Below are 24,966 nucleotides of genomic sequence, written 5' to 3'. Positions count from 1 at the left end.
AGGTTGCACAGATGTAACTTCAGCCTTTTAGACGCTTGTTCTCAATTGTGAGTGATACTGCCCCCACAGGACAAATGGGAAGATCTGGAGACATTTCTGGTTATCACAACTAAGAGAAGAGTGTTACTGACATATAGTAGGTTGAGGTCAGGGATTCAGCTTAGCAACCTGCAAGGCATAGAACAGCCCCCTACAACAGAGTTTTTGGCCCCAAATGTCAATACTGTCGAGGCTGAGAAAATCCTGCTTTAGACAGTTTTCACTATCTGAGTGAGGTAACAAATCAAAGTCAAGCAGTCATTCATTTAGTGAAAATAAATTCAAGCTTCTTTATAGGTGATCAGGATCCTGGCAAGAACAGCTGACAACCATAAACTGGGTAATTTGAAAAAATTTTACTAAAAGGACTATTTCCAGAGGCATGGGCAAAATGTAAGGAAATCACAGGAAACAATGCAAGATTTAAGACTAGCAATAATACCACTCTTACTCCTGAAGTGGGTATGGGAGGGAGCATTTACCTAACCACTGAATTCAGAGAGTTGTTCAGGGGAAACATCCTGACCGGGGTATGACATTTGGTCAGGGGATACATCCTTTCCAGGAAGAAACCGGGAAAATACATACTCTTTTCACTCTCCTCATCCCTTCTGATCTCCAGCTGGCACTTCTCATCGGCTGAATCCAAAGGACATTGAGAAAGGAAGATCACTTGGTGAAGGTCAGTGTCTTAGTCCATTCGGGTTGCTATAACAGAATACCATAGGTTGGGTGACTCATAAACAACAGAAGTTTTATTTATTTCTCACAGTTCTGGAAACCAGAAAGTATAAGATCAGTGCACCTGCAGATTCAGAGCGTCACACTGCATCCTCACATGGCAGAGAGGCTGCGGAGCTCTCTGGGGTCTCCTTTACAGGGACACTAATCCCATTCATGAGGCATCCACCCTGAAGACCTGACCACTTTCTGAAGGTCTCATCTCCTAATACCGTCACATTAGGGGTAAGAATTTCAACATGAAAATTTTAGGGGGACACAAACATTCAGTCTCTAACAGTAAGCCTCCAAGTCAGACCCAGGGAAAGAGTAGGGAGTGTAATAAAAGTCAGAAACCCTACAACACAGTCCATCCATTTTGACCCTCAGTATATACACTCTTGTCTTTAATTCAAATGAAAATTTTGTGTCTCCAGCACACATCAGTTGTTTCATTCTTGTTGATATCATTCATTAATGTTCCCACATGAAAACTAAAAGCTAGCTGGCATCAGTATCCTTCATAAATGGAGAAAGGTGGAAAGGAGTGGGAAGATAAAACAGTTAAACTATATTTAGCATAACTGCTACAATTCCTACTTCAGTAGCTGTTTACTAATCTGAAGTTGGTAATCATGGCTGTCTTCTTCCCTCACTCATTTCAAGTTCCTTTTACCTTCTGATCGTATCTCAGCTGAATTATTTATCCGGTAGGAAGATCCAAATATTTATTTCCATAGGATATGAGGCTTTGCTGGTCTTATTTTTATTGGATTGCTACAGTTTCACTCTGAATATGACTATCTGTCATAGGAGTGTCATGAGGTACTCCAGTGACTCTCTAGGTTCTAAAGATAATATTCATTACATCCACTATAGGGTAGAAACTCAATTCCTCACTTACAAACATGATGAGGCATCCTTGCTAGTACAGTAATGTGGGAAGTGGGGCTGGGGAAATAATACTAGATCCCATAAGGAGGACCAGATTTCTCTGCCTCCAGCTTCACAGCACAACAACCCACTCTCTCAGGTACATTCCTAAAACAAATCTGATAGATCTAATCCTTCTGATGACTCCTCACTGGTCCTGAAGAAAAGTCCAAACTCACTATACATAGGTCATCATCTCTAAATACTGCCTCTCTGTCCAGGACCTTTTTTTAAAACCATTACCCCATTTCTTTGTGGCCCCTTTCAGATACATAATTTTAAATATCCTTTGGCTTGGTTTTGTTGTTTGTCATGTGCTGAGATCACTCTTCACTTGCAAGATTGTCATTTCATGAAGAAAGATTAGAATTATGATCCCAGTTACACTGCTCATAAAAAAGAAAAAGAAAAGAACCTATTCATTCTTGAAACCTTTCTGGAACAATTAACCAATAAATAGACAGTGGACATGAGTCTGAGCAAACTCTGGGAGATGGTGAAGGACAGGGAAGCCTGCTGTGCTGTAGCCCATGGGGTCGCAAAGAGTTGGACACAACTTAGTGACTGAAGAACAACAACAGCAAAACACAAGCTATGCATTAAAGCCTTAGTAAAGGTGAACTGGCTAGTACAGGGACATACAAAACAGTGTTTCTGATTTCAATCAGCTTTATAAAGAGTAACAGGTAAAAATGATAAAGGATACAAACACTAAGGTCAACATGACAACACAAGTGCCTTCATATGCTTTCCCGTGAGAGTCTGTGACTGCCAGGAAATAACTAGTGTCACGGTAATGCAATTTGGAATAGTGGAAAAGAGACAAATTTCGGAGACAAATGGACCTGTGGTCCACCCTTAGTCCTGCTTTTACTAACTGTAACAGTGACCAAACCATTGAACCTCCCTAAATCTGTTTCCTCGAGGATGAGGTACCATGCAGGATAATTATGGGGATTAAATAAATTGTAGTAGTTGTTATTAAGGTGAGATTTCCACTTGGAACACAGATGTTTAAACACAAAGCACCTAGGCTGGAACCCCCTGAGATGTAAATGGTCATCCTACAGCCAGGGGGCCCCTGAATGGCAAGGAACTGGGGAAGTGCTGCTCCTTGAGGGCCATGCTCAGATAAAAGAAGCAGATCACAGAGGATCCAGAGAAGGAAAGGATCCACACAGGTGAGGGAAGGAGAATATTAGAACACTGCCAAATTGATCAAGTATCTCTATTCGCCATCTCTGTCATTCCCCTATCTACTCTCTACAAGTGCAACTGCAAATGCTTAAAATAAGGAACATTCTGGAATTCATCTCAGGAACAGACTAGAAGAGAGCAGCGGAGAAGAATCATACCTCACACTCCATCTGGGAGGAAGAAAGTTCTCTGGGAAGCAAGTAGCTTCTGGCATTGTAAAAGAAAAGGGAACTAAGCTGAGTCCTATGGGCCTGCACAGAAAAAGGGAGAGGCAATAAATACTGAAAATATGACCCTTCATTGCCATGAGGCATATTAAGTTTCCCAACATTTGATTAACTTCCAAGAAAAATATATACCCAACAAATGCTCTAGATACAAATATTAGTTATGAGTTTGCTAAGGCGTTATGCTGGGTATTGAGAAACGGCAAGATCTAGATGGATCTGAAGGAATAAGTTCATGACCAAGTGAGAAGGCCAAGATACAAAAAACACTCTGTCACCTCTCCTGGGGTTCATCCCTTTCACTGGAATTTATGAGGACAGAGAAGAAACAAACTGGAATGTTACTAGGGTCTAAGTAGTGAAAGTCCTTTAATGCTAGGATAAGGACAACCTTTGCTCTAGGCAATGAAAAGTCATTGTCAAGTTCTCAGCAAAGAAGAGAGATGATAAAACTGAAGATTAACTTGGGGGATTTTTTTGGATAGTCCCTAATGAATCTGAGTTAAATTCACCCATTCCAGTCCATTTTAGTTCGCTGATTCCTAGAATGTCGACATTCACTCTTGCCATCTCCTGTTTGACCACTTCCAATTTGCCTTGATTCACGGACCTAACATTCCAGGTTCCTACGTAATACTGCTCTTTACGGCATCAGACCTTGCTTCTTTCACCAGTCACATCCACAACTGGGTGTTGTTTTTGCTTTGGCTCCATCCCTTCTTCTTTCTGGAGTTATTTCTCCACTGATCTCCAGTAGCATATTGGGCACCTACCAACCTGGGGAGTTCCTCTTTCAGTATCCTATCATTTTGCCTTCTCACAGTGTTCATGGGGTTCTCAAGGCAAGAATACTGAAGTGGTTTGCCATTCCCTTCTCCAGTGGACTACATTCTGTCAGACCTCTCCACCATGACCCAACCGTCTTGGGTGACCCCACACAGCATGGCTTAGTTTCATTGAGTTAGACAAGACTGTGGTCCTGTGATCAGACTGGCTAGTTTTCTGTGATTATGGTTTTAGTGTTTCTGCCCTCTGATGTCCTCTCACAACACCTACCGTTTTACTTGCGTTTCTCTTACCTCGGACGTGGGGTATCTCTTCACGGCTGCTCCAACAAAGCACAGCCGCTGCTCCTTACCTTGGATGAGGGGTATCTTCTCACGGCCGCCTCTCCTGAAAAATGGACTGGAATGGGTAAATTTAACTCAGATGACCATTATATCTACTACTGTGGGCAGGAATCCCTTAGAAGAAATGGAGTAGCCATCATGGTCAACAAAAGAGTCCAAAATGCAGTACTTGGATGCAATCTCAAAAATGACAGAATGATCTCTGTTCGTTTCCAAGGCTAACCATTCAATATCACAGTAATCCAAGCCTATGCCCCAACCAGTAACACTGAAGAAGCTGAAGTTGAATGGTTCTACGAAGACCTACAGGACCTTTTAGAACTAACACCCAAAAAAGATGTCCTTTTCATTACAGGGGACTGGAATGCAAAAGTAGGAAGTCAAGAAACACCTGGAGTAACAGGCAAGTTTGGCCTTGGAGTATGGAATGAAGCAGGGCAAAGGCTAATAGAGTCTTGCCTTCTTGCAGAGAATGCAGTGGTCATAGCAAACACCCTCTTCCAACACTGCAAGAGAAGACTCTACACATGGACATCACCAGATGGTCAACACCGAAATCAGATTGATTATATTCTTTGCAGTCAAAGATGGAGAAGTTCTATACAGTCAGCAAAAACAAGACCAGGAGCTGACTGTGGCTCAGATCATGAACTCCTTGTTGCCAAATTCAGACTTAAACTGAAGAAAGTAGGGAAAACCACTAGATCATTCAGGTATGACCTAAATGAAATCCCTTATGACTATACAGTGGAAGTGAGAAATAGATTTAAGGGACTAGATCTTACAGACAGCGAGCCTGATGAACTATGGATGGAGGTTCGTGACATTGTACAGGAGACAGGGATCAAGAGCATCCCCAAGGAAAAGAAACACAAAAAGGCAAAATGGTTGTCTGAGGAGGCATTACAAATAGCTGTGAAAAAAAGAGAAGCAAAAAGCAAAGGAGAAGAGGAAAGATATTCCCACTTGAATGCACAGTTCCAAAGAATAGCCAGAAGAGATAAGAAAGCCTTCCTCAGCGATCAATGCAAAGAAATAGAAGAAAACAATAGAATGGGAAAGACTAGAGATCTCTTCAAGAAAATTAGAGATACCAAGGCAACATTTCATGCAAAGATGGGCTCGATAAAGGACAGAAATGGTATGGACCTAAAAGAAGCAGAAGATATTAAGAAGAGGTGGCAAGACTACACAGAAGAACTGTACAAAAAAGATCTTCATGACCCAGATAATCACAATGGTGTGATCACTGACCTAGAGCCAGACATCCTGGAATGTGAAGTCAAATGGGCCTTAGGAAGCATCACTACGAACAAAGCTAGTGGATGTGATGGAATTCCAGTTGAGCTATTTCAAATCCTGAAAGATGATGATGTGAAAGTGCTGCACTCAATATGTCAGCAAATTTGGAAAACTCAGCAGTGGCCACAGGACTGGAAAAGGTCAGTTTGCACTGCAATCCCTAAGAAAGGCAATCCCTAAGAATGCTCAAACTACCGCACAATTGCACTCATCTCACACGCTAGTAAAGTAATGCTCAAAATTCTCCAAGCCAGGCTTCAGCAATACGTGGACCATGAACTTCCAGATGTACAAGTTGGTTTTAGAAAAGGCCGACGAACCAGAGATCAAATTGCCAATATCTGCTGAATCATCGAAAAAGCAAGAGAGTTCCAGAAAAACATCTATTTCTGCTTTATTGACTAAGCCAAAGCCTTTGACTGTGTGGATCACAATAAACAGTGGAAAATTCTGAAGGAGATGGGAATACCAGACCACCTGACCTGCCTCTTGAGAAACCTATATGCAGGTCAGGAAGCAACAGTTAGAACTGGACATGGAACAACAGACTGGTTCCAAATAGGAAAAGGAGTACGTCAAGGCTGTATATTGTCACCCTGCTTATTTAACTTATATGCAGAGTACATCCTGAGAAACGCTGGGCTGGAAGAAGCACAAGCTGGAATCAAGATTGCAGGGAGAAATATCAATAACCTCAGATATGCAGATGACACCACCCTTATGGCAGAAAGTGAAGAGGAACTAAAAAACCTCTTGATGAAGGTAAAAGAGGAGAGTGAAAAAGTTGGCTTAAAGCTCAACATTCAGAAAACTAAGATCATGGCATCTGGTCCCATCGCTTCATGGGAAATAGATGGGGAGACAGTGGAAACAGTATCAGACTTCATTTTTTCGGGCTCCAAAATCACTGCAGATGGTGATTGCAGCCATGAAATTAAAAGACGCTTACTCCTTGGAAGGAAAGTTATGACAAACCTAGACAGCATATTAAAAAGCTGAGACATTACTTTGCCAACAAAGGTCCATCTGGTCAAGGCTATGGTTTTTCCAGTGGTCATGTATGGATGTGAGTTGGACTATGAAGAAAGCTGAGTGCCGAAAAATTGATGCTTTTGAACTGTGGTGTTGGAGAAGACTCTTGAGAGTCCCTTGGACTGCAAGGAGATCCAACCAGTCCATCCTAAAGGAGATCAGTCCTGGGTGTTCATTGGAAGGACTGATGCTGAAGCTGAAACTCCAATACTTTGGCCACCTGATGTGAAGAGTTGACTCATTGGAAAAGACCCTGATGCTGGGAGGGATTGGGGGCAGGAGGAGAAGGGGACGACAGAGGATGAGATGGCTGGATGGCATCACCAACTCGATGGGCATTAGTTTGAGTAAACTCTGGGAGTTGGTGATGGACAGGGAGGCCTGGTGTGCTGCGGTTCATGGGGTCGCAAAGAGTCGGACACGACTGAGCGACTGAACTGAACTGAACTAATGAACCTAGACAAAGCCTGAGCGGGTAATTAGCCAGAACATTCATTTCCTAAACATGACTAACTTTTATAGCCCTTCAGAGTTTGCAAAGTACATCTAGTTTCATACATCTAGTTTGATTGTATTCTCCCAACAAGTTCCAGAATCATGAGTTATTCTTATCCTCATTTTACAGCCGAGGAACACGAAGACATCAGACAGGCTCTGGAAGGACTTCCTGAGAGAGTCGCTGCTTCAATTTTTTCCCATGCACTAAACATTAGGCCGGGGCATTCTGTAAGTGTTGTCAAATGGAATAATATTTGCTCTCTCAGTCTTTCTCAGCCAATGTTCCAGACAGTAGACAGACAGCAAAGCTACACACGGACTAAAGAGCACTGCTGTGTGGTAGGACTAGGACTGCTAGGTATCCAGAGCTTCAGCAGTTGTCCCAAATTCCACTCTTCTCTGCATGGTTTTGGAACTGTATTTAAAAGTGTGCAGGGAGTAACTTTTTTGACTTTTGTGGTTTATCCAGAGATTTCACCAGCTATGTGATCTTAAGTAGAATTTTGACTGTTAAAAACATTTTTTAAAATTAGTACATGTTATTGACCAACAAGTCAAGGATAGAGGTCTTTATTACAAAGAGACTATGTTCTTTCATAAAACTGCAGTAGAGAAACAATTCAATTAAAGTATTGCAAACCCAAAGGTGAAGAAAGTAATTACATTTTACAAACCCCTGTGTCTGAAGTCTCAGTCTCTGGGAAGCAAGTATTCTTAGGATATCCAAGCAGAAGGCGAGGAGCTTGAAAAATACACTTCAAGTCTTAGTGTTAGAAATCAGCAGTTGTTACACTGAAAATAAAACAAGAGAAGACAAGCTGATTAAGTTGCAGAAAGAGAGATTTTTTTTAAGAAAAAATTATTAGGGTGGAGGCAAGAAAGCAAAAAGTATATCTTTAAGAAAAGGACAGATAGATACTAAAAGGACTAACCTCAAAAGGTAGAAGAGAACTAAGGTGTTCTTCAAAAAAGCAGCAGAAAATGAGGAACTGTGTTAGATGTTATTTGTCAAAATAATTAGATCCACAGAAATAAAATATAACAGGATGGGAAGCAAACCGACTAAACAAACTGAAATAACTTATAAGAAACTAGGATTTAAACACCACAGAGTGCCTTCTGCAAGGTTTAGACAGACTTTCTATTTTGGAGACACCCACTAAAGACTGACACTGTCAAATCAAAACACTCATAGAACATTTAGACAGTTTTGGAAAGTAAACTAGAAATACTGGTGTAAAATACTCAAAGAGTTAGTTCTGAGTGAGCTTCAACTTGACAAAGTTATAGTGCGTGTGCCTGAGTAAACATACGGTTATATATATATATATATATATATATATATATATATATATATACACACACACATATATATATATTCACATACACATATGTACATGTATATTATATATAAATAAATCTGCATCAGCATTATCTTCTGTACTGTGGTCTCAGTTCAGTTCATTTCAGTCACTCAGTCATGTCCGACTCTTTGCGATCTCATGGGCTGCAGCACGCCAGGCTTCCCTGTCCATCACCAACTCCCAGAGCTTACTCAAACTCATGTTCATCAAGCTGGTGATGCCATTCATCCATCTCACCCTCTGGCGTCCCCTTCTCCTCCCACTTTCAATCTTTCCCAGCATCAGCATCTTTTCAAATGTGTCAGTTCTTCATATCAGGTGGCCAAAGTATTGGAGTTTCAGCTTCAACATCAGTCCTTCTAATAAATATTCAGGATTGATTTCCTTTAGGATGGACTGGTTAGATCTCCTTGAAGTCCAAGGGACTCTCAAGAGTCTTCTCCAACACCACAGTTCAAAAGCATCAATTCTTTGGTGCTCAGCTTCTTTATAATCCAACGCTCACATCCATAAATGACTACTGGAAAAACAATAGCTTTGACTAGACGGACTTTTGTTGACAAAGTAATGTCTCTGCTTCTTAATATGCTGTCTAGGTTGGTCATAGCTTTTCTTCCAAGGAGCAAGCATCTTTTAATTTCATGGCTGCAGTCACCATCCACAGTGATTTTGGAGCCTTCCCCCCCCCCCCCCCCCCCCAAAAAAACAAAGTCTGTCACTGTTTCCATTATTTTCCCATCTATTTACCATGTAGTGATGGGACCAGATGCCATCTTAGTTTTCTGCATGTTGAGTTTTAAGCCAACTTTTTCACTATCTTCTTTCACTTTCATCAAGAGGCTCTTTAGTTCTTCTTCACTTTCTGCCATCCAGGTGATGTCATTTGCATATCTGAGATTATTGATATTTGTCCCAGCAATCTCGATTCCAGCTTGTGCTTCATCCAGCCTGGTATTTCGCATGATGTATTCTGCATATCAGTTAAATAAGCAGGGTGACAATATACAGCCTTTATGTACTCCTTTCTGATTTGGAACCAGTCTGTTGTTCCATGTCCAGTTCTAATTGTTGCTTCTTGATTCGCATACAGATTTCTCAGGAGGCACGACAGGTAGTCTGGGATTCCCATCTCTTTAAGAATTTTCCAGAGTTTGTGGTGATCCACACAGTCAAAGGCTTTGGCATAGTCAATAAAGCAGAAATAGATGTTTTTCTGGAACTCTTATGCTTTTTCAATGATCCAACGGATTTTGGCAATTTGATCTCTGGTTTCTCTGCATTTTCTAGATCCAGCTTGAACATCTGGAAGTTCACAGTTCACGTACTGTTGAAGCCTGGCTTGGAGAATTTTGAGCATTACTTTGCTACCGAGTGAGATGAGTGCAATTGTGTGGTAGTTCGAGCACACTTTGGCATTGCCTTTCTTTGGGATTGGGATGAAAACTGACTTTTTCCAGTCCTGTAGTCACTGCTGAGTTTTCCAAATTTGCTGGCATATTGAGTGCACCACTTTCACAGCATCATCTCTTAGGATCTGAAATAGCTCAACTGGAATTCCATCACGTCCAATAGCTTTGTTTGTAGTGATGCTTTCTAAGGCCCACTTGACTTCACATTCCAGGATATCTGGCTCTAAGTGAGTGATCACTCCATCATAGCTATCTGGGTCATGAAGATCTTTTTTGTATAGTTCTTATGTCTTTTCTTGCCACCACTTCTTAATATCTTCTGCTTCTGTTAGATCCATACCATTTCTGTCCTTTATTGTGCCCATCTGTGTATGAAATGTTCCCTGGGTATCTCTAATTTTCTTGAATAGATTTCTAGTCTTTCCCTTCTCTTGTTTTCCTCTTTTTGCACTGATCACTGAGGAAGGCTTTCTTATCTCTCCTTGCTATTCTTTGGAACTCTGTGTTCAGATGGGCAGATCTTTCCTTTTCTCCTTTGCCTTCAGCTTTTCTGCTTTTCTCAGCTATTTGTAAGGCCTCCTCAGACAACCGTCTTGCCTTTTTGCATTTCTTTCTCTTGGGGATGGTCTTGGATCACTATGTCCTGTACAATGTCACGAACGTCCGTCCATAGTTCTTCAGATACTCTATCAGATCTAATCCCTTGAATCTATTTGTCACTTCCACTGTATAATAGTAAGGGATTTGATTTAGGTCAAACCTGAATGGTATCCTGGTTTTCCCTACTTTCTTCAATTTCAGTCTGAAGTTGGCAATAAGGAGTTCATGATCTGAGCCACATTCAGCTCATTTTTGTATCCATGATTCTGCATGATGATTGGCATCATTTTCAACAATATTCATAATTTTAACCATATTTTTCATATGTAAAATGATCTCTAAGATGAATTGCAAAGAAATCAGAATGAAAAAATTCATATCAGTAGGGACCATTTATCTGATAGCTCTAAGGACTTCACACTAAAACATAAATCAAGATTTATTTGAAAAACATTATGTCACTCCAGATGTGATTGGTAAGTAATCTTTTCATAGTAATAAACACCTTATAAATGGTGTCACATTTTCCAAAGTGCATTCCATGGAACAAGTAGTTTTGTCAGATGTTATTAGAAGCTAAGCACCCCTGCATCCCCTCCCTACCAAAACACACACACACACCCCTCCACACACACACAAAAATCACCCCAGAACAAAAAAAAACCCTCTTGGTCATTTTTAAGTGAAATAACACCCAAGTTTCTATACAGTAACTGAAAACACTGTCAAATCACAAACAACTTTTGCCTTAGAGATAACACTTGTTAGCACCTGTCATGCTCATCATCTCCTTCTCAAGATGCCCACAGTCTATGGGGAAAGCAGTTGATCCCTGCAGCAGGATGGCTGTACCACATGACAACCCCTCAGCTATTACGGATCAGACCAGGGGAGGCACCTGACCTGGTGCCAACCAAGGAACAACCAACCCATCCATAAGCTGGCCTGTAACTTACAATGATGTGCCCTGGTCATTAGACAACTACTTTGATACTCCCTCGTAATTTGAACCAAGACACATGAAATAAACTGGCCAGCTGGTACTAGGAGGAACAAAAGACAAGACTGACTGAATCTTGTTACTAGCAGAGTGCTCATCTCAAGTTCAGTTGCTCAGTCATGTCCAACTCCTTGAGACCTTGTGGGTGCCAGCCTGCTCTGTCCATGGGACTTCCCAGTAAGAATACTGGAGTGGGTAGCCATTTCCTCCTCCAGGGGATCTTCCTGACCCAGAGATTGAACCCACATCTCCTGCACTGCAGGCAGATTCTTTACCAACTGGGCCACCAGGGAAGCCTCCTACTAGAGTTCAAAGACACAGCTTCCTGTTACAACAGAATACCTCAGATTCTGATTACTCATCAAGCTGCAGTCTTTGCAGCCTCCCATGAGGCCCAATTGTCAATTTTCCTACAGTCCCTGTGGCCTGGCCTCACAGATGAGATTCCAATTTCCCTTTCTACTTCATGTAGCTTAGGGATAAATTCCCTGTTAGTTAAAATCACCAGATGAGTCTCTTTGCAACCAAAGACCACCCCTCCTCATTCTCACTGTAATCAGATTATTCTTACCTGGTTATGTTCCAGCTGAATGTTTTTTCTAAGATGTACCAACACCAAAGCAGAACTTTCTTCCATTGTTATACACCCTTTGTACTTCCTTTTTTTCCCCCTCTAATGGTCTTACATGAGTGAATAAGAAATTATTATATATCATCTTGAATCTTCTCTAATTCATATTTCTAAAAAGTTGATTATGTGTAATCTTCCATTATTTGTAACATTTTTTTTTGTAGCATAGCTCTTAAATAATTTTGTTCCACTTCTCAATGCCGAGCTGTTGGAAATCACTATCTTAGAAAGTATGTAGGGTACTAAGCATAATACTGGTTGTCAGTCAACATTTTTGTGTGGATGGTAAATACAAAAAAGTTGCATAACAGCATGGACTGAGATCTGCTGGAAGCTCCCATCTTTAATTAGTTCTCAATGTGCATGTGATGAAAGTACCCCTTTCCTAACACCACAGGGCACTGTGCCATCAAGATACTGCCAGCAACTTTTTCTTTTTTTTTTTTTTCCGCAGCTGCTTCTACATTCCTGTACCACATTGACCCCTTCAGAAAGCCTTCTGCTTTTTCTTTTTACCGTTCTTAGGCCAGGACTGGTTCTGAGGTTAAATGAGAACAAGTTTCACCGCAGTAAGAACACTGTAATTTTTAGCCAATCTTATTCTGCCTCTGGGGCTTTCCTGGTGGCTCAGAGGATAAAGCATCTGCCTAAAGTGCAGGAGACCCAGGTTCCATCCCCGGGTCAGGAAGATCCCGTGGAGAAGGAAATGGCAACCCACTCTACTATTTTTGCCTGGAAAATCCACTGGACAGAGGAGCCTGGCGGGCTACAGTCCATGGGGTCACAAAGAGTCGGACACGACTGAGCCACTAACACTGTTCTGCCTCTAGCAAATTCAGTATCTTGATCTTTCTTGGTCTTCATCAGGAAAACACTGCTAATGAGCACAATTAAATTGTTTTGCATTAGAAGCAAAGACTAGATCTTGCTGATTCTCATTGTGATTTAAATATAGGAAGTCAGATTCATTTACTTAAGCCTATAAAATTGTGTCTAACTCCTGGAACTTCTTAAAGAGAACATCCACCAAGTACTACCAATAATCTACTCTAATTATAGACCTTCTTCTCAATCTCATTAGTATAGAGTCTTGGGTTTTTTTCTTTCACAATCCATATTAAGAGGTAGTTTTTCAAGCAAGGATTGTCTCAACACTCATTAATTCCCTCAACATGTATTGAACATCAACTGTGTGTCAGGTTTTTATCTGCTAGATGCTGGCAAAAATACACAAGTTGTGCTTCTGTGACGTTTTCAACCTGAGAAAATAATTTTTTAATTGTAAAACTGAAGTGGTTTTACAATTGTGCTACAAAGAGCGCTGCAGAAAGCTACCAGAATATGTAACAGGGAGACTTACCCCATCCCAGTAAGAGTGGTCAAGAAATTCTCCCTCAAAGAAACGGTTTCTGAGATCTAACAAGTAGTTGCTAAATAGGCAAAAAGTATGTGGGGCAGGCAGAGATGAGAATGAGAATAGCCTCAATAGGCAGACCCAAAAAATAAAAATGTCATTAAGGTTGCAGCTCAGTGTAGTGAAAAAGCGGGGCAGTCAGAGGCCTTCAAAACCATGACTTTCTTTACACTGAAAGCCACTTAAAGCTAGAGGTTGCCATGATTATATTTGTATTTTTTTAAAAAGACTATTCTCCCTTGTGGAAAGATAATAAAAGGAAATTCACTGAGAAATAGACTGCTGGCATGTGAAAAAAAAAAAAATGAACACAAGAAATCGGGTTAGGAGGCTATTGACTGAACTTCATGAAAGGATGACCCTGAAGGAGGCAAGCTGTCGAGGACTGATGTTTAGAAAATATAATCCATGAAACTTGGTGGAGTACATAAACTGTAAACCAGCTCATTATGCTTCTGATTTCAAAATAGCGACTGTTTTAAATTGACTGATAAAATAAATGAGAGTCATTCGATTCCAAACACTGAGACCTCTGTGTGGGAGAATCCGAGGAGTCGGCGTGGTTATTTCCTTAAGTAAAGTTTCGTTGCATTTTCATAGTCTCTGTGGAAAAGTTCCCTGATGCAATAGACTGGAGGTGGCGTGTAATAATAATGAATATCCGAGGAAAGGCGCTCGTCCCCGGATCAACAAGGCTTAGGTCTTGGGAACTCTGGATTGCAAGAAGGAGGGCCTCGCTTGGTTCACCGCTATAGACTTGAGAGCCGGGAAAAGTCCGCAGAATTCAGCAGTCACGGCAGGTCAGGATAGCGCCGAAGCATCAAGGAACTCTGGCCTCTACTGCAGGGTCTGACCCTGGGCCAGGAACCGGTAACCGGAAACTTCCCGGAAGCTCAGACTTAGCGCGTCTTGCTCGCTACGGCGGCCGAAAGGGCCCTGGAGTAACAGGCGCAGTCAGCCCGGAAGAAGGCGCACGCGCATTGCGGACTTCTGGGCTCCGGGGATGGCCCTATAACCCGCCAGGAGTGAGTGCAGGTTCTGTAGTTTCCTCTCCCGCCCCGCCGCTGCCAGATTTTCTAGAAGGGGTATCACCAAAGACGCTTTTCTATTGGTTTAGAGAAAGGAGGGCCCGCCATTCCGGGTTGTCGATTAGCTGCCTGCTCTCCCATCAGGTTGGAGGAGGCGGAGTTTGGGCGCTTTCCGATTGCATCATCTGTGGACCACGAGGCGCAAGCGCAGTGCTCCTCGGCGCCTGCTTGGAGACAGCTGTCCTTTCCTCCTGGCCGTCGATCTGGGATTTAGTTTTCTCTTGGTGGTTTGCGGATGTCCGAGGAGCAGGCCAGTAGCCCTTCAGCGAAAATGGGAGACGAGGAGAAGCCGGTGAGTGGGCTGAGTGGATCCCGGAGGCCGCGCTGGGGCTCTTGTACCCGTGTTGCCCAGCGTGGGGAGAGAGAAGGGTGGAGAAACCCAGGGCGGGGGGCGGTGGAACTCCGGGACAAGTCAGGGCCCCCTTTGGAGAGGAATCGCAGATTCATTAAGCAGGGCGGGGCCTTGCAGATCATCTCTGGGTCCATCCTCTTTTTGTAGATGAGGACGCTGAGTGTCTTGCTCAGAGCCACACAACTAATTAGAAGCCGACAAGAGAACTAGAATCTAGAGCTTTGGACTTATAGACTAGCGTCTTTGGCTCACTTTAGTCAGGAAGAATGTTGCGGAGCCTCATTTAATTTTAAAACCACGTACGGGTAAAAGACCCAGTAAGGGAAAACCAAGTCACCGGTATCTGCCCAAGTGTATAATAAACGGTGGAGACCACCCCTCTTGGCAAACTCTAGAGAAGTTACACAGTTGCCGGATGCTGGAGGCTTGCCTTGTCACATTGACAACAAACGTTCATCATTTCACGTCTGAACTTTTTCCTTCAGTAGCATACTATGCTTGGGAACATCTTCCCAATCCTGTTCTGTGGGCCAACTTTTGGGTTGAAAATTCAGATCGCTTTTATGTAAATATATAGTATGTACACTTGCCCATCTTTGTTCTGTTTTCGTTGGAAATGAAGAACGGCTGTCCCGTCACGTTTCCAGTTGTTACAGGAAAGGGGAAGTGGACCTCAGGGTTCCAGAGAGACCCATTTTAGTGTCGTGGCTCTACTGTTCACTATGCTGTGCTTAGTCGCTCAGTCGTGTCCGGCTCTTTGCGACCCTAGGGACTGTAGCCCACCAGGCTCCTCTGTCCATGGAATTCTCCAGGCAAGAATACTGGAATGGGTTGCCTTGCCCTCTCTAGGGGATCTTCCCAACCCAGGGATCGAACCCAGGGCTCCCGCATTGCAGACGGTTTCTTTAAGGGAAACCCTGTTTACTAGCTGTATGCAAATAAAAAGTTACTTACTCTTTTTGAGCCACTAGCCTCTTTTGTCAAATGGAGAGGTGTTGTACAACACAGAAAAAAACCTTGATGTTAGTTCTCTCCTTTATCATTACTGCTTTCATTTAGCAGTATCCATGTGACCAAAAACATTTAATCTGAAAAACAGAATTCTTTCCTTCTCTTTCCGTTTTGAATTTTCATAGATAGACCTGCAATTAATTTTGTATCCATCTTTTTACCTGAATACTTGGCTAGTTACTAATAATATTAATGTTCACTATTATATTCTATTATTATATATTATATATTACTTGTATATGTAGTGTATATTATGTATAATATATATCACATAATACTCACTATCATGTTATAATTAATATAATATTAATCATATAGTGAAGGCATGCAGGTAATCTTACAATCCTGTCAGTACTTTACTTGACTAGAATGGACTTAACAGTGTATTTATTGTTCAACTGTCGGCTGTAGATGAACCTTAAAAGTTCAGTAAGTCCTGAATCCCAGAGTAGGAGACGTGTTAGCTTAAAAGGAAATTTGGAGTAATATTTTTACAATTTGTTTTGTGTTTTAAGTGATGCAAGTCATAAGCTTTGTGAAATTGAACAATCAAAATGTCCACAAGTGATAAATGAATAAATAATGAAATGTTATTTGACAGTAAAAAAGGAGTGCAGTACTGATATACATAATGTAGATGATCTTGAAATCATATACTGGCTTAAAGAAGCCAGTCACAAATGACTTTATTGTATGATTCCATTTGTATGCAATGCCCAGAATAGGCACGGCTATAGAAACAGAAATACTAGTTGTTGCCAAGTGCTAGGGAGATGGCGGAGGAAGGAATAACTGCTAAAGTATATAGGATTTCCTTTACAGGTAACGAAATTGATTATGGTGATAGTTGGGCAACTGTAAATACACTGAAAAGCCATTGAATTATGCATTTTTTTTTTTGTGGGTGCATTTTATGGTGTAGGAATATATCTTGAACTGTTTTTAAAAAGTTCAAAGGTCAAAACATTTACAAAACTAAAGTGTTGTGCCCCCACCCCTATCCCCAATTCTGCCCTAACACTCCTTCACTGCTGAAGATCACTTCCTCCCTTAGAGTTGACCACTGTCAGCCTCTGGGTGGGTGTCTTTTCTTCCTACCACTTAAGGTTTTCTGAACCTAGAAAAATTATCTAACTTTTTCTAATTTAATCATGTATAAAATGGGAATAATGATAGCCATCTCACAGTGTTTCTGTGAGAGTCCGAGGTGATTGTGGAGGAACTCTGTAGATGGTAAAACTTACGTGGTGCAATTTGCTCTAGGATGTTTCTCTCTGAGCAGTGACAGGGAGGTAAGCCATTTATTTCTGAGATGATACTCTTTGTAGTAGTGTAGTACTGTTAGTTGCTAGTCATGTCCGACTCTTTGCAGTCACATGGACTGTATAGCCCACCAGGTTCCTCTGTCCATGGGACTCTCCAGGCAAGAACACTGGAGTGGGTAGCCGTTCCCTGTAGTATTCCTTAATGTGGTTCGGGATTTCTCAACCTCAATGCTCTTGACACTACAGACTGGATAATTCTTTGTTGTGGGAAGCTGTCCTGTGCCTTGTTGGATGCTTGGCACTTTCCCTGGCCTCTGCCCAGTCTATGCCAATTGTACTCCCCAGTTGTGACAAGCTAAAAGGTTTCCAGACATTGCCAAACGTTCACTGAACAGGGCACTGCTTCTGGGTGAGAACCACTGGTTAAGACTAGTTCTTGCCATTGGTGTCTTCTTGCACAGGACTTCCTACTTTAAAACTTTCTGTGACTTCCTGGAGTTGAACTGAATTCTAAGAAGTCCACATTCTTTATGGTAACTTTTAGCACTTCTGTCTGAGCCCTCTCCTGTCTCCACTGACAAGATTTCCTAAGAGGTTTAGTCATTATCACTGTCTCGTTTCCAGTAATAAAGAAATGTCCTTCATTGCCCTACATGTATATGTATGGCTGAGTCCCTCCGCTTGCTGTTCGCCTGAAACTGTCACAACATTGTTAATCACCTATACCCCAATACAAAATAAAAAGTCTTAAAATAATATACAAAATAAAGAAATGTCCTCCATTCTCAACATCCAGCCTGTTGAAACCTCCGTCCTGTAAAGTCTTTTAAAGCTCTAATGGTTGCTGTTGGCCTAGCGCATCTGACCTCACATCAGAGTGCTACAGCTGTTTTCTTTTCTCCTCTAGGAGTTTCTCACACCTGTATGCCTTAGTTTCTCTGGAAAGATTAAGTTTGTACATGATAGGGATTGAGTCTTATGTTTGCTTCTTCTGCAGGGTTTTAAAACAAATACTGTGAGCACAGGGGCTCTGGATAGTATTTATGGAATGGGTCAGTATATATTACATTAGTATTTTTTTTTCCTGAAAATACAAACTAAATAAATTGCATGCTTCTTGTGACTATATAGTATATGTCCATTTAAACTTGAAGCAGGAATCATGAGAATAGGGAAAGTGAATGAAATTTGAGGACTTGGATATTACCAAGTAACTCTTCTGTGCTTTTTAAAGGCCTGTCTTAATTGTAAGTTGTTAACTTGTCTTTGGCAGTGGTGAAATTTCCTCGTCTTTCAAAATCAGACTTCCACTTTTTTAAAAAACGGATGCTAAAATAACATCCTCAAAACTTTCCTAGGGGTAGCTTGGATGGATGTCAAATTAAATTAAAATAAAGAGGCTTCATGTCTTTTTTGCTTCTTTAGGTAGGTGCTGGTGAAGAGAAACAAAAGGAAGGAAGCAAGAAGAAGAATAAAGAAGGATCGGGGGATGGAGGTCGAGCAGAGGTAAATGTTTTCAGGGCTCTCTCATCAGAGATTGACCGGGCAGGGAACTGTCTTAGACTCGTCCTGTGTGAGAGTCTTATGGTTTTCATGGGATTTTAGGATGGCACAAGATGGAAAAATCAGGGAGCAGAACCAGGAAAGTCTAAGAGGGAAAGAAAGACTAGCGGTTACTTGTTATTGAAAAAGAAAAACAGCTGAAGTATGATTGTAAGATAATCTGTGGGATTAGATGTGAAAACCAGAGAACAAACGTTGGTAAAAAGAGGACTGTGATAATTATTCAGTTTCCAGATTGGGTGCTAGCCCTCTGACCATTTCCTTCAATGAGACATTGAGGGACTTGGTGTTTGAGCTTATATTGAGTACAAGAGAAACCAAAAAAAACCCCATTCCTTCACCCCATTCACACTGTTTCCACCTGGACCTGCCACTAGGGACTGGTTTTAAGCCAGGACAAATCTCCTGGAGGCCTCACAAGTGTAGCAAAAATGCTTTCAGTTCGCCAGGCAGACACTGGAAGGAACTGGCATCTCAGGAGTCATCCCAGAATCCACCTAGTTCCTGGGGGCTGTAGGAGGCGGTGAGACTCGTCTTCCTACTTTGTTTTTGAAGTTGAACTGCTATGAACTAGGCTTCACTTTTTGCTTTTGTCATTGCAACTGTTTTATTAGAGACTCTTTAGAAAATGACCAAAAGACAGAAGAAGAAAGGAATAGGCTCTTAAGAAGTACCCTATAGCACAGTAAACTGACTTAAGAGCTCTTTTTATAAACATTGCATTGCTAAACTTAAAGCACTTCCACTTACTGAAACGTAAGTTTGTAGGTGATCAAGCACCACTAAGTGTTGCTTAGAGCCCTACATAACCATTTCTGTTACGTTCTGTCCATTGTATCCCACTGTAACTGTAGGGGGAATTGTTGACTGAATTTCAGAATTTGTAAGAAAATGCATAATGTTCCCTAATTTCTTTTTTATACTTTCAATATGAGTAGTACATACTGTTCTGTTAAAGCTTGAGAATTAGCCTGGAAATAGGAAAGAAGGGATATAATTCCAGGACTTTTCTGATTCAAGAATGTGTGTGTGATGTGATTGATTATGTATGTTAAGTGATCTGTCTGGAAAAAAGTGTACAGTGAGGTATCCAAGACCTTTCCTTCTCCTCCATACTCCCCCATCATTTATGTACTTGTCTGGTTCCCCTTCTAAGGGCAGCGGGTAGGTCTTATTCTCCTCTGCAGGGCCAGATACAGAGAGTGTCTGCTCCATGAGTGGTGAATAAGTTAAGTTTAACACTAAGTGCTTCTGATCAGGAAGTGTCAAATGGATGTGGAGATAAACGGCAGTAAGATCCAGAGGGTTATGTGGGTGGGTAGGACCGTACTGATGCTTCTGAGTAGGTGGGACCAGGTAGTATAAGCAGCATTGTATTAATAGAATGATGGGCTCTGAGCTTTCAGTTAATTTATTGGTGCTTCCCTATCAAGGAGTATGGACCCCTGTGATGATTTAATAAAAAGCCCCCTAAGAGCCCCTGAATGACTAAAGAAAGGGAATAACTGTGGTAGGAGGGAGTTATAAAGAGATCAAGACTCTTCCATTAAAAAAAAAAAATTAAAGGCCCCCAAAAAATTGGATTGAAATGAGAAGGAAATTTTGTAAGAGGGAAAAAAATAAAGCACTACTTCACATAAGATAAATCTTAAAAAAAAAAAAGATAAATCTTTTTATTATTATTTCTTTTGCTTTTCTATATGAAAAGGAATATGAGTATTTACTGACTGTTTATTTGTTATCTTGCAGTTGAATCCTTGGCCCGAATATATTAACACACGTCTTGAGATGTACAATAAGCTAAAAGCAGAACACGATTCCATTCTGGCAGAAAAGGCAGAAAAAGATAGTAAGCCCATTAAAGTCACCCTGCCTGATGGTAAACAGGTGGATGCAGAATCCTGGAAAACTACACCATATCAAATTGCTTGTGGAATTAGGTATGAGCTATACCTGTCTTGACCATTTGTTGTTTGTAACTAAACTTTTTTTTTTATCTTTCCAAGTTTTATCCTCATAACAGTTATGTTCCTGTTCAATGCTTTTATTGTTTAATTTGGGTTTTTAAAAAAATCGAAACAGTTTAGAGCCTTGTGGTCAAGATTCAAAGTTAGTATCTTGAAGACTTTGGTCTTATTTTACAAAAGATTATATATTTCTTCTGCATGCATGCATGCTAAGTTACCTCAGTAGTGTCTGATTCTGTGCAACCCTATGGACTGTAGCCCGCCAGGCTCCTCTGTCCATGAGATTCTCCAGGCAAGAATACTGGAGTGGATTGCATATCCTCATATATGTCTTCTACTTTGATCATAAAATGTCACATAAGCAAGTAGAGACTGCTTCATCTATTTTTACTAAAATCTCAGTTTTAAAATTAAAAATGAAAGTACCTCATCTCAAATGGGAAAGTTAAAAAACTAACATGACACATGAAAAACTATTATTTTTGTAAATCTAATGTTAAAACTTTTGTTGGGCTGGGTTAAAGTTATTTCAGGTAAGTGAAAATTAGATGCATACTTTGTAATAAAGTAAATGCTTTCTTGATATGATAGGGATGAATAGCTGGTAAATTTATCAAAAAATGATAAAGTTGGAAAGGCATAAATTGATACATATATTTTCTACCAGGTATTGGCAAACTATGGTCATAAAAAAAATGACTAATATGACTGTAATGGCAAGGTTGGGGGTGGGTGGAGTGCTAATTAAACTTTTACATTATCTTAACACACTCGAGAAGCCTTCTGAGTGCAAAATCCTTCCAGATTTTTATGCAATTGTTTCATCCACACCTGGCATAAATTGATGCATATATTTTCTACCCGATATTGGCAAACTATGGTCATTAAAAAAATGACTAATACGACTATAATACCAAGGTTGGGGGTGGGTGGAGTGCTAATTAAACGTTTACATTATCTTCACACACTTGAGAAGCCATCTGAGTGCAAATCCTTCCAGATTTTTATGTAGTTGTTTCATCCACACCTGACTTGACAACTTTTTTTTTTAAGTGACTTGCCTGTATCAAGCCTTCCCAAACATTCAACTTGGTTTTCACAGAATTGTAATTCCCTTGTTGTATTATTTACCTGTTTCTGTTTACTTATAATGATTACATATTGAGCTGAAACCACTGAAATCATCATATGAATTGTCAAAAATGATTATCATCGCTATCATATTGTTGAACCTAAGAGATACAATAACAAGTGCACAAACAAATTTGGGAGCCATCACATACAGCTGGTTTTTAGTAAGCCCTCCAGCTAGTGGGGGTAGGAGCAGTTCGGCCCATGAGCCATGTGTTCAGTATGCCCTGGCCTTCTTAGAAAGGGAATGGAATGTTGCTATTAATTCGACAAGTATTTCTACCTAAAGTACTTCTACCTTACTCTGAAGATGGTAAGAATATTAAGCAAGTTTCCATGTGAGGTCATATATAACTGGATATATGGATAGATGTTTAAGTATCAGTTCAGCCTTTCACTTGAGAGAGAATTTTACAGGTTGGTTGTTTAAGAGATTTCTCCATTTCTCCAGTCTCCAATGAGATTGTAGCTGTGTCAGTGTTAAAATCCAGGCTCCTGTCACTCCAGGAACTCATTCTCTACATACTACAACATTCTTCAGATTATGTTGTACTTTATCAAGTGGCCAATTGGAAAATAATTTTCCCTTTCTTTTTAATTAATGCTTCCATTGAGGCTAACTAGTCAGAAAATATTTTGGGGGAAACATCAAAATTCTAAGTTGAACCATGTAAGACACTGGTGAACCCTAGGCCTAGAATTAAGTCACTGATATGAAAGTGAGTGTTTTATGACACTTTTACAAAAGCCTGTAATAACTTCTTGTTCTGTGAAAATGTATAGCGTGAATAACAGGCTATTTAAAGGTTCAGGTGATTTGTAGTAAATATATGAAAGGAAAAAAGGGAGGGGGGTTGCTCCATTTGCTTCAGAATGTTCTTCTTTGAAGTTTTGTTCCAAATCTTACTTTGTAGATTATTTTACCCCTTCTTTGAAAAATTGAAATGATCCAGTATTATTCATGTATAATCTGTATTTTCAAAATTGTTAGCATCTCAGAGTACCTTTTGGATCCTAAGATGAAACTTATTTTCTTTCCAAAGAATACAGAGAATATTAATCACCTATTCATCAGTACTTTAATCTTTTGACAAGTGTTTTACACCAGTATGATAAAATATGCTTCCCTCTGACAACTCCATGTATCTTTTGTGAATGTAGAATTATTATTATTATTTTTTTGATCCTTTTGATCTCAGGGGGAAAGGAAACATTGGGTATAATATAATGGGAAATTCAGTGGGAACACTGAAGATGGGGTAGGAATGGGTTTTCTGTTTGTTCTTCAGTTCTGATGCTTCAGCAGGGAAGGATATATAAACAGATTGTAAACCCTTAAACAGAACAAGGAGTGAACCAGCCCCCACAGCAAGTTCAGCTAGTCCAAGCCTGCTGGTGGTAGACTTAAGACTCGCCGTGTGAGGGCTTCATGGTGTAGGGTGTTGCCTGCTTTTGTCAGGTTAGAGTGTTACAGACTGTTGCCTCTCCAGCTGCACGTTCGCGTCTGTAATCTGACTAACCACACTCAATCCTGCCTGAGCCACACAGCTGCCTGTACCTCTCCTAACACATCTCTGCTTGCATCCATGCCAGTTCTCACACTTGGAGTGCCACTTCCTCTCCTTTTCTTCCTGTCCAAATCTTCTGATCCTTCAGCCCCCGGGTACTTTATTTTTTTTTAATATTTGTTTATTTTTGGCTGCATTGGGTCTTTGTTCTGGCATGATGAATCTTCATTCCAGCATGTGGATCTTTCGGTATGGCCCATGGGCTCTTCATGGCGATGTGTGGGTTTCTCTCTATTTGTGGTATGCCGGCTCTAGAGCATGCAGGCTCAGTAGTTGTGGTGTGAAGGCTTAGTTGCCCAGAACATGTGGGATCTTCATTCCCCGACCAGGGATCAAATGTGCGTCCCTTGCTTTGGAAGGAAGGCGGATTCTTAACCACTAGACACATGTTTAAAGCCTGTCCAGGTGTCTCTGATCTGTGCTACTTTCACTTCCTCAGAGCTCCTGTGACTTCTGTACCTGGTGTGGTCTGACACCTCATCACTTGTACTTTGTACTATGTATTTAGGTGATGTTTTTATCCGTATTATAAAATGTTTTACTAGATAGCATTTCATTTCACATATGTTTGTTGTAAATAATATCATTTTAGGCATTTGCAGAATTCTGAGATTAGTGTCGCCTCTCAAAGGAAAGATCTATTACAGATTTCAAGCAGAAGAAAAGCAGAGAAGTTATTTAGAACCGCCCTATCTCCCCCCACCCCTTTTTTTTCTTTAGAGTCTAAATAGCTTGGTTTTATGGAAAATTAATTTTGAAGAAATTAAAATGTTAGCTACTGGAAGTTGTTATTGTTTGTTATAGTTGCCATGTTTGCTTAAACAAGAAGCATTAGGTGTCAAATAATAGTGTTTGAAATTTTCAGAATTTTCTAGTTATATTCTTGGGGACTATCTTCAATTCTGTTGCTTTTTAATTTTATTTCAGAAAGTTAAATGTACATCACCATATAATACACAGTCAAACCTCAGAAACATTACAGGTTCAGTTCCAGACCATCACAGGAAAGCAAGTCATGTGAATTTTTTGGTTTCACAGTACATATACAAGCTGTTTGCATTATACTCTAATCTATTAACTGTCCAATAGTTTGGTCTGAAAAAAGAGGACATGCCCTAGTTTAAAAACACTGTATTACTAAAAAAATGCCAACCATCATCTGAACCTACAGCAAATCTTAATACTAACATCAAAGATCACAGATCACCATAACAACAAGTATCATCATAATGAAAAAGTTTGAAATATTGTGAGAATTAAGCAAATGTGACACAGAGGCACAAAGTAAGCAAATGCAGTTCTGGAAATGGTGCCGACAGGCTTGATGCAGGGTTACCACACACACACACACACACACACACACACACACACACACACACACACACACACACACACACACACACACACACACACACACACACAAATATATATAGTTCTGGAAAGGGTGCCGACAGGCTTGATGCAGGGTTACCACACACACACACACACACACACACACACACACACACACACACACACAAATATA

General features: G+C 40.6%; 1 protein-coding gene and 1 long non-coding RNA gene across 3 annotated transcripts in view; one reads left to right on the top strand and one right to left on the bottom strand.

The window, feature by feature from the left end:
* Positions 1 to 404: 404 nt before the first annotated feature.
* LOC122454378 lies at positions 405 to 14,627 on the bottom strand. The gene is made up of 3 exons (XR_006273370.1): positions 13,443 to 14,627; positions 7,753 to 7,870; positions 405 to 747 (listed from the first exon to the last, which is right to left on the bottom strand). It is a non-coding gene; the product is annotated as an uncharacterized LOC122454378 (long non-coding RNA).
* A 1-nt stretch (position 14,628) lies between these two features.
* Positions 14,629 to 24,966, top strand: part of TARS1 (threonyl-tRNA synthetase 1) — a 24,502-nt gene continuing 14,164 nt past the window's right edge. The window contains exons 1-4 of one of the 2 annotated variants that reach the window (XM_043488827.1): positions 14,698 to 14,876; positions 18,638 to 18,718; positions 20,525 to 20,715; positions 23,414 to 23,506. In XM_043488827.1, coding sequence (XP_043344762.1) covers positions 14,820 to 14,876; positions 18,638 to 18,718; positions 20,525 to 20,715; positions 23,414 to 23,506 — 422 coding nt within the window. In that variant the 5' untranslated portion in view covers positions 14,698 to 14,819. Of the gene's footprint in view, positions 14,877 to 18,637; positions 18,719 to 20,524; positions 20,716 to 23,413; positions 23,507 to 24,966 lie in introns of both variants that reach the window. The other variant, XM_043488826.1, reaches the window with a different exon arrangement.

Source organism: Cervus canadensis, chromosome 16 (assembly GCF_019320065.1).
Source record: "Cervus canadensis isolate Bull #8, Minnesota chromosome 16, ASM1932006v1, whole genome shotgun sequence".
Lineage (NCBI taxonomy): Eukaryota > Metazoa > Chordata > Mammalia > Artiodactyla > Cervidae > Cervus > Cervus canadensis.
The sequence above is the reverse complement of the archived record's forward strand: the minus strand, read 5'-3'. Positions and strand labels throughout refer to the sequence as shown.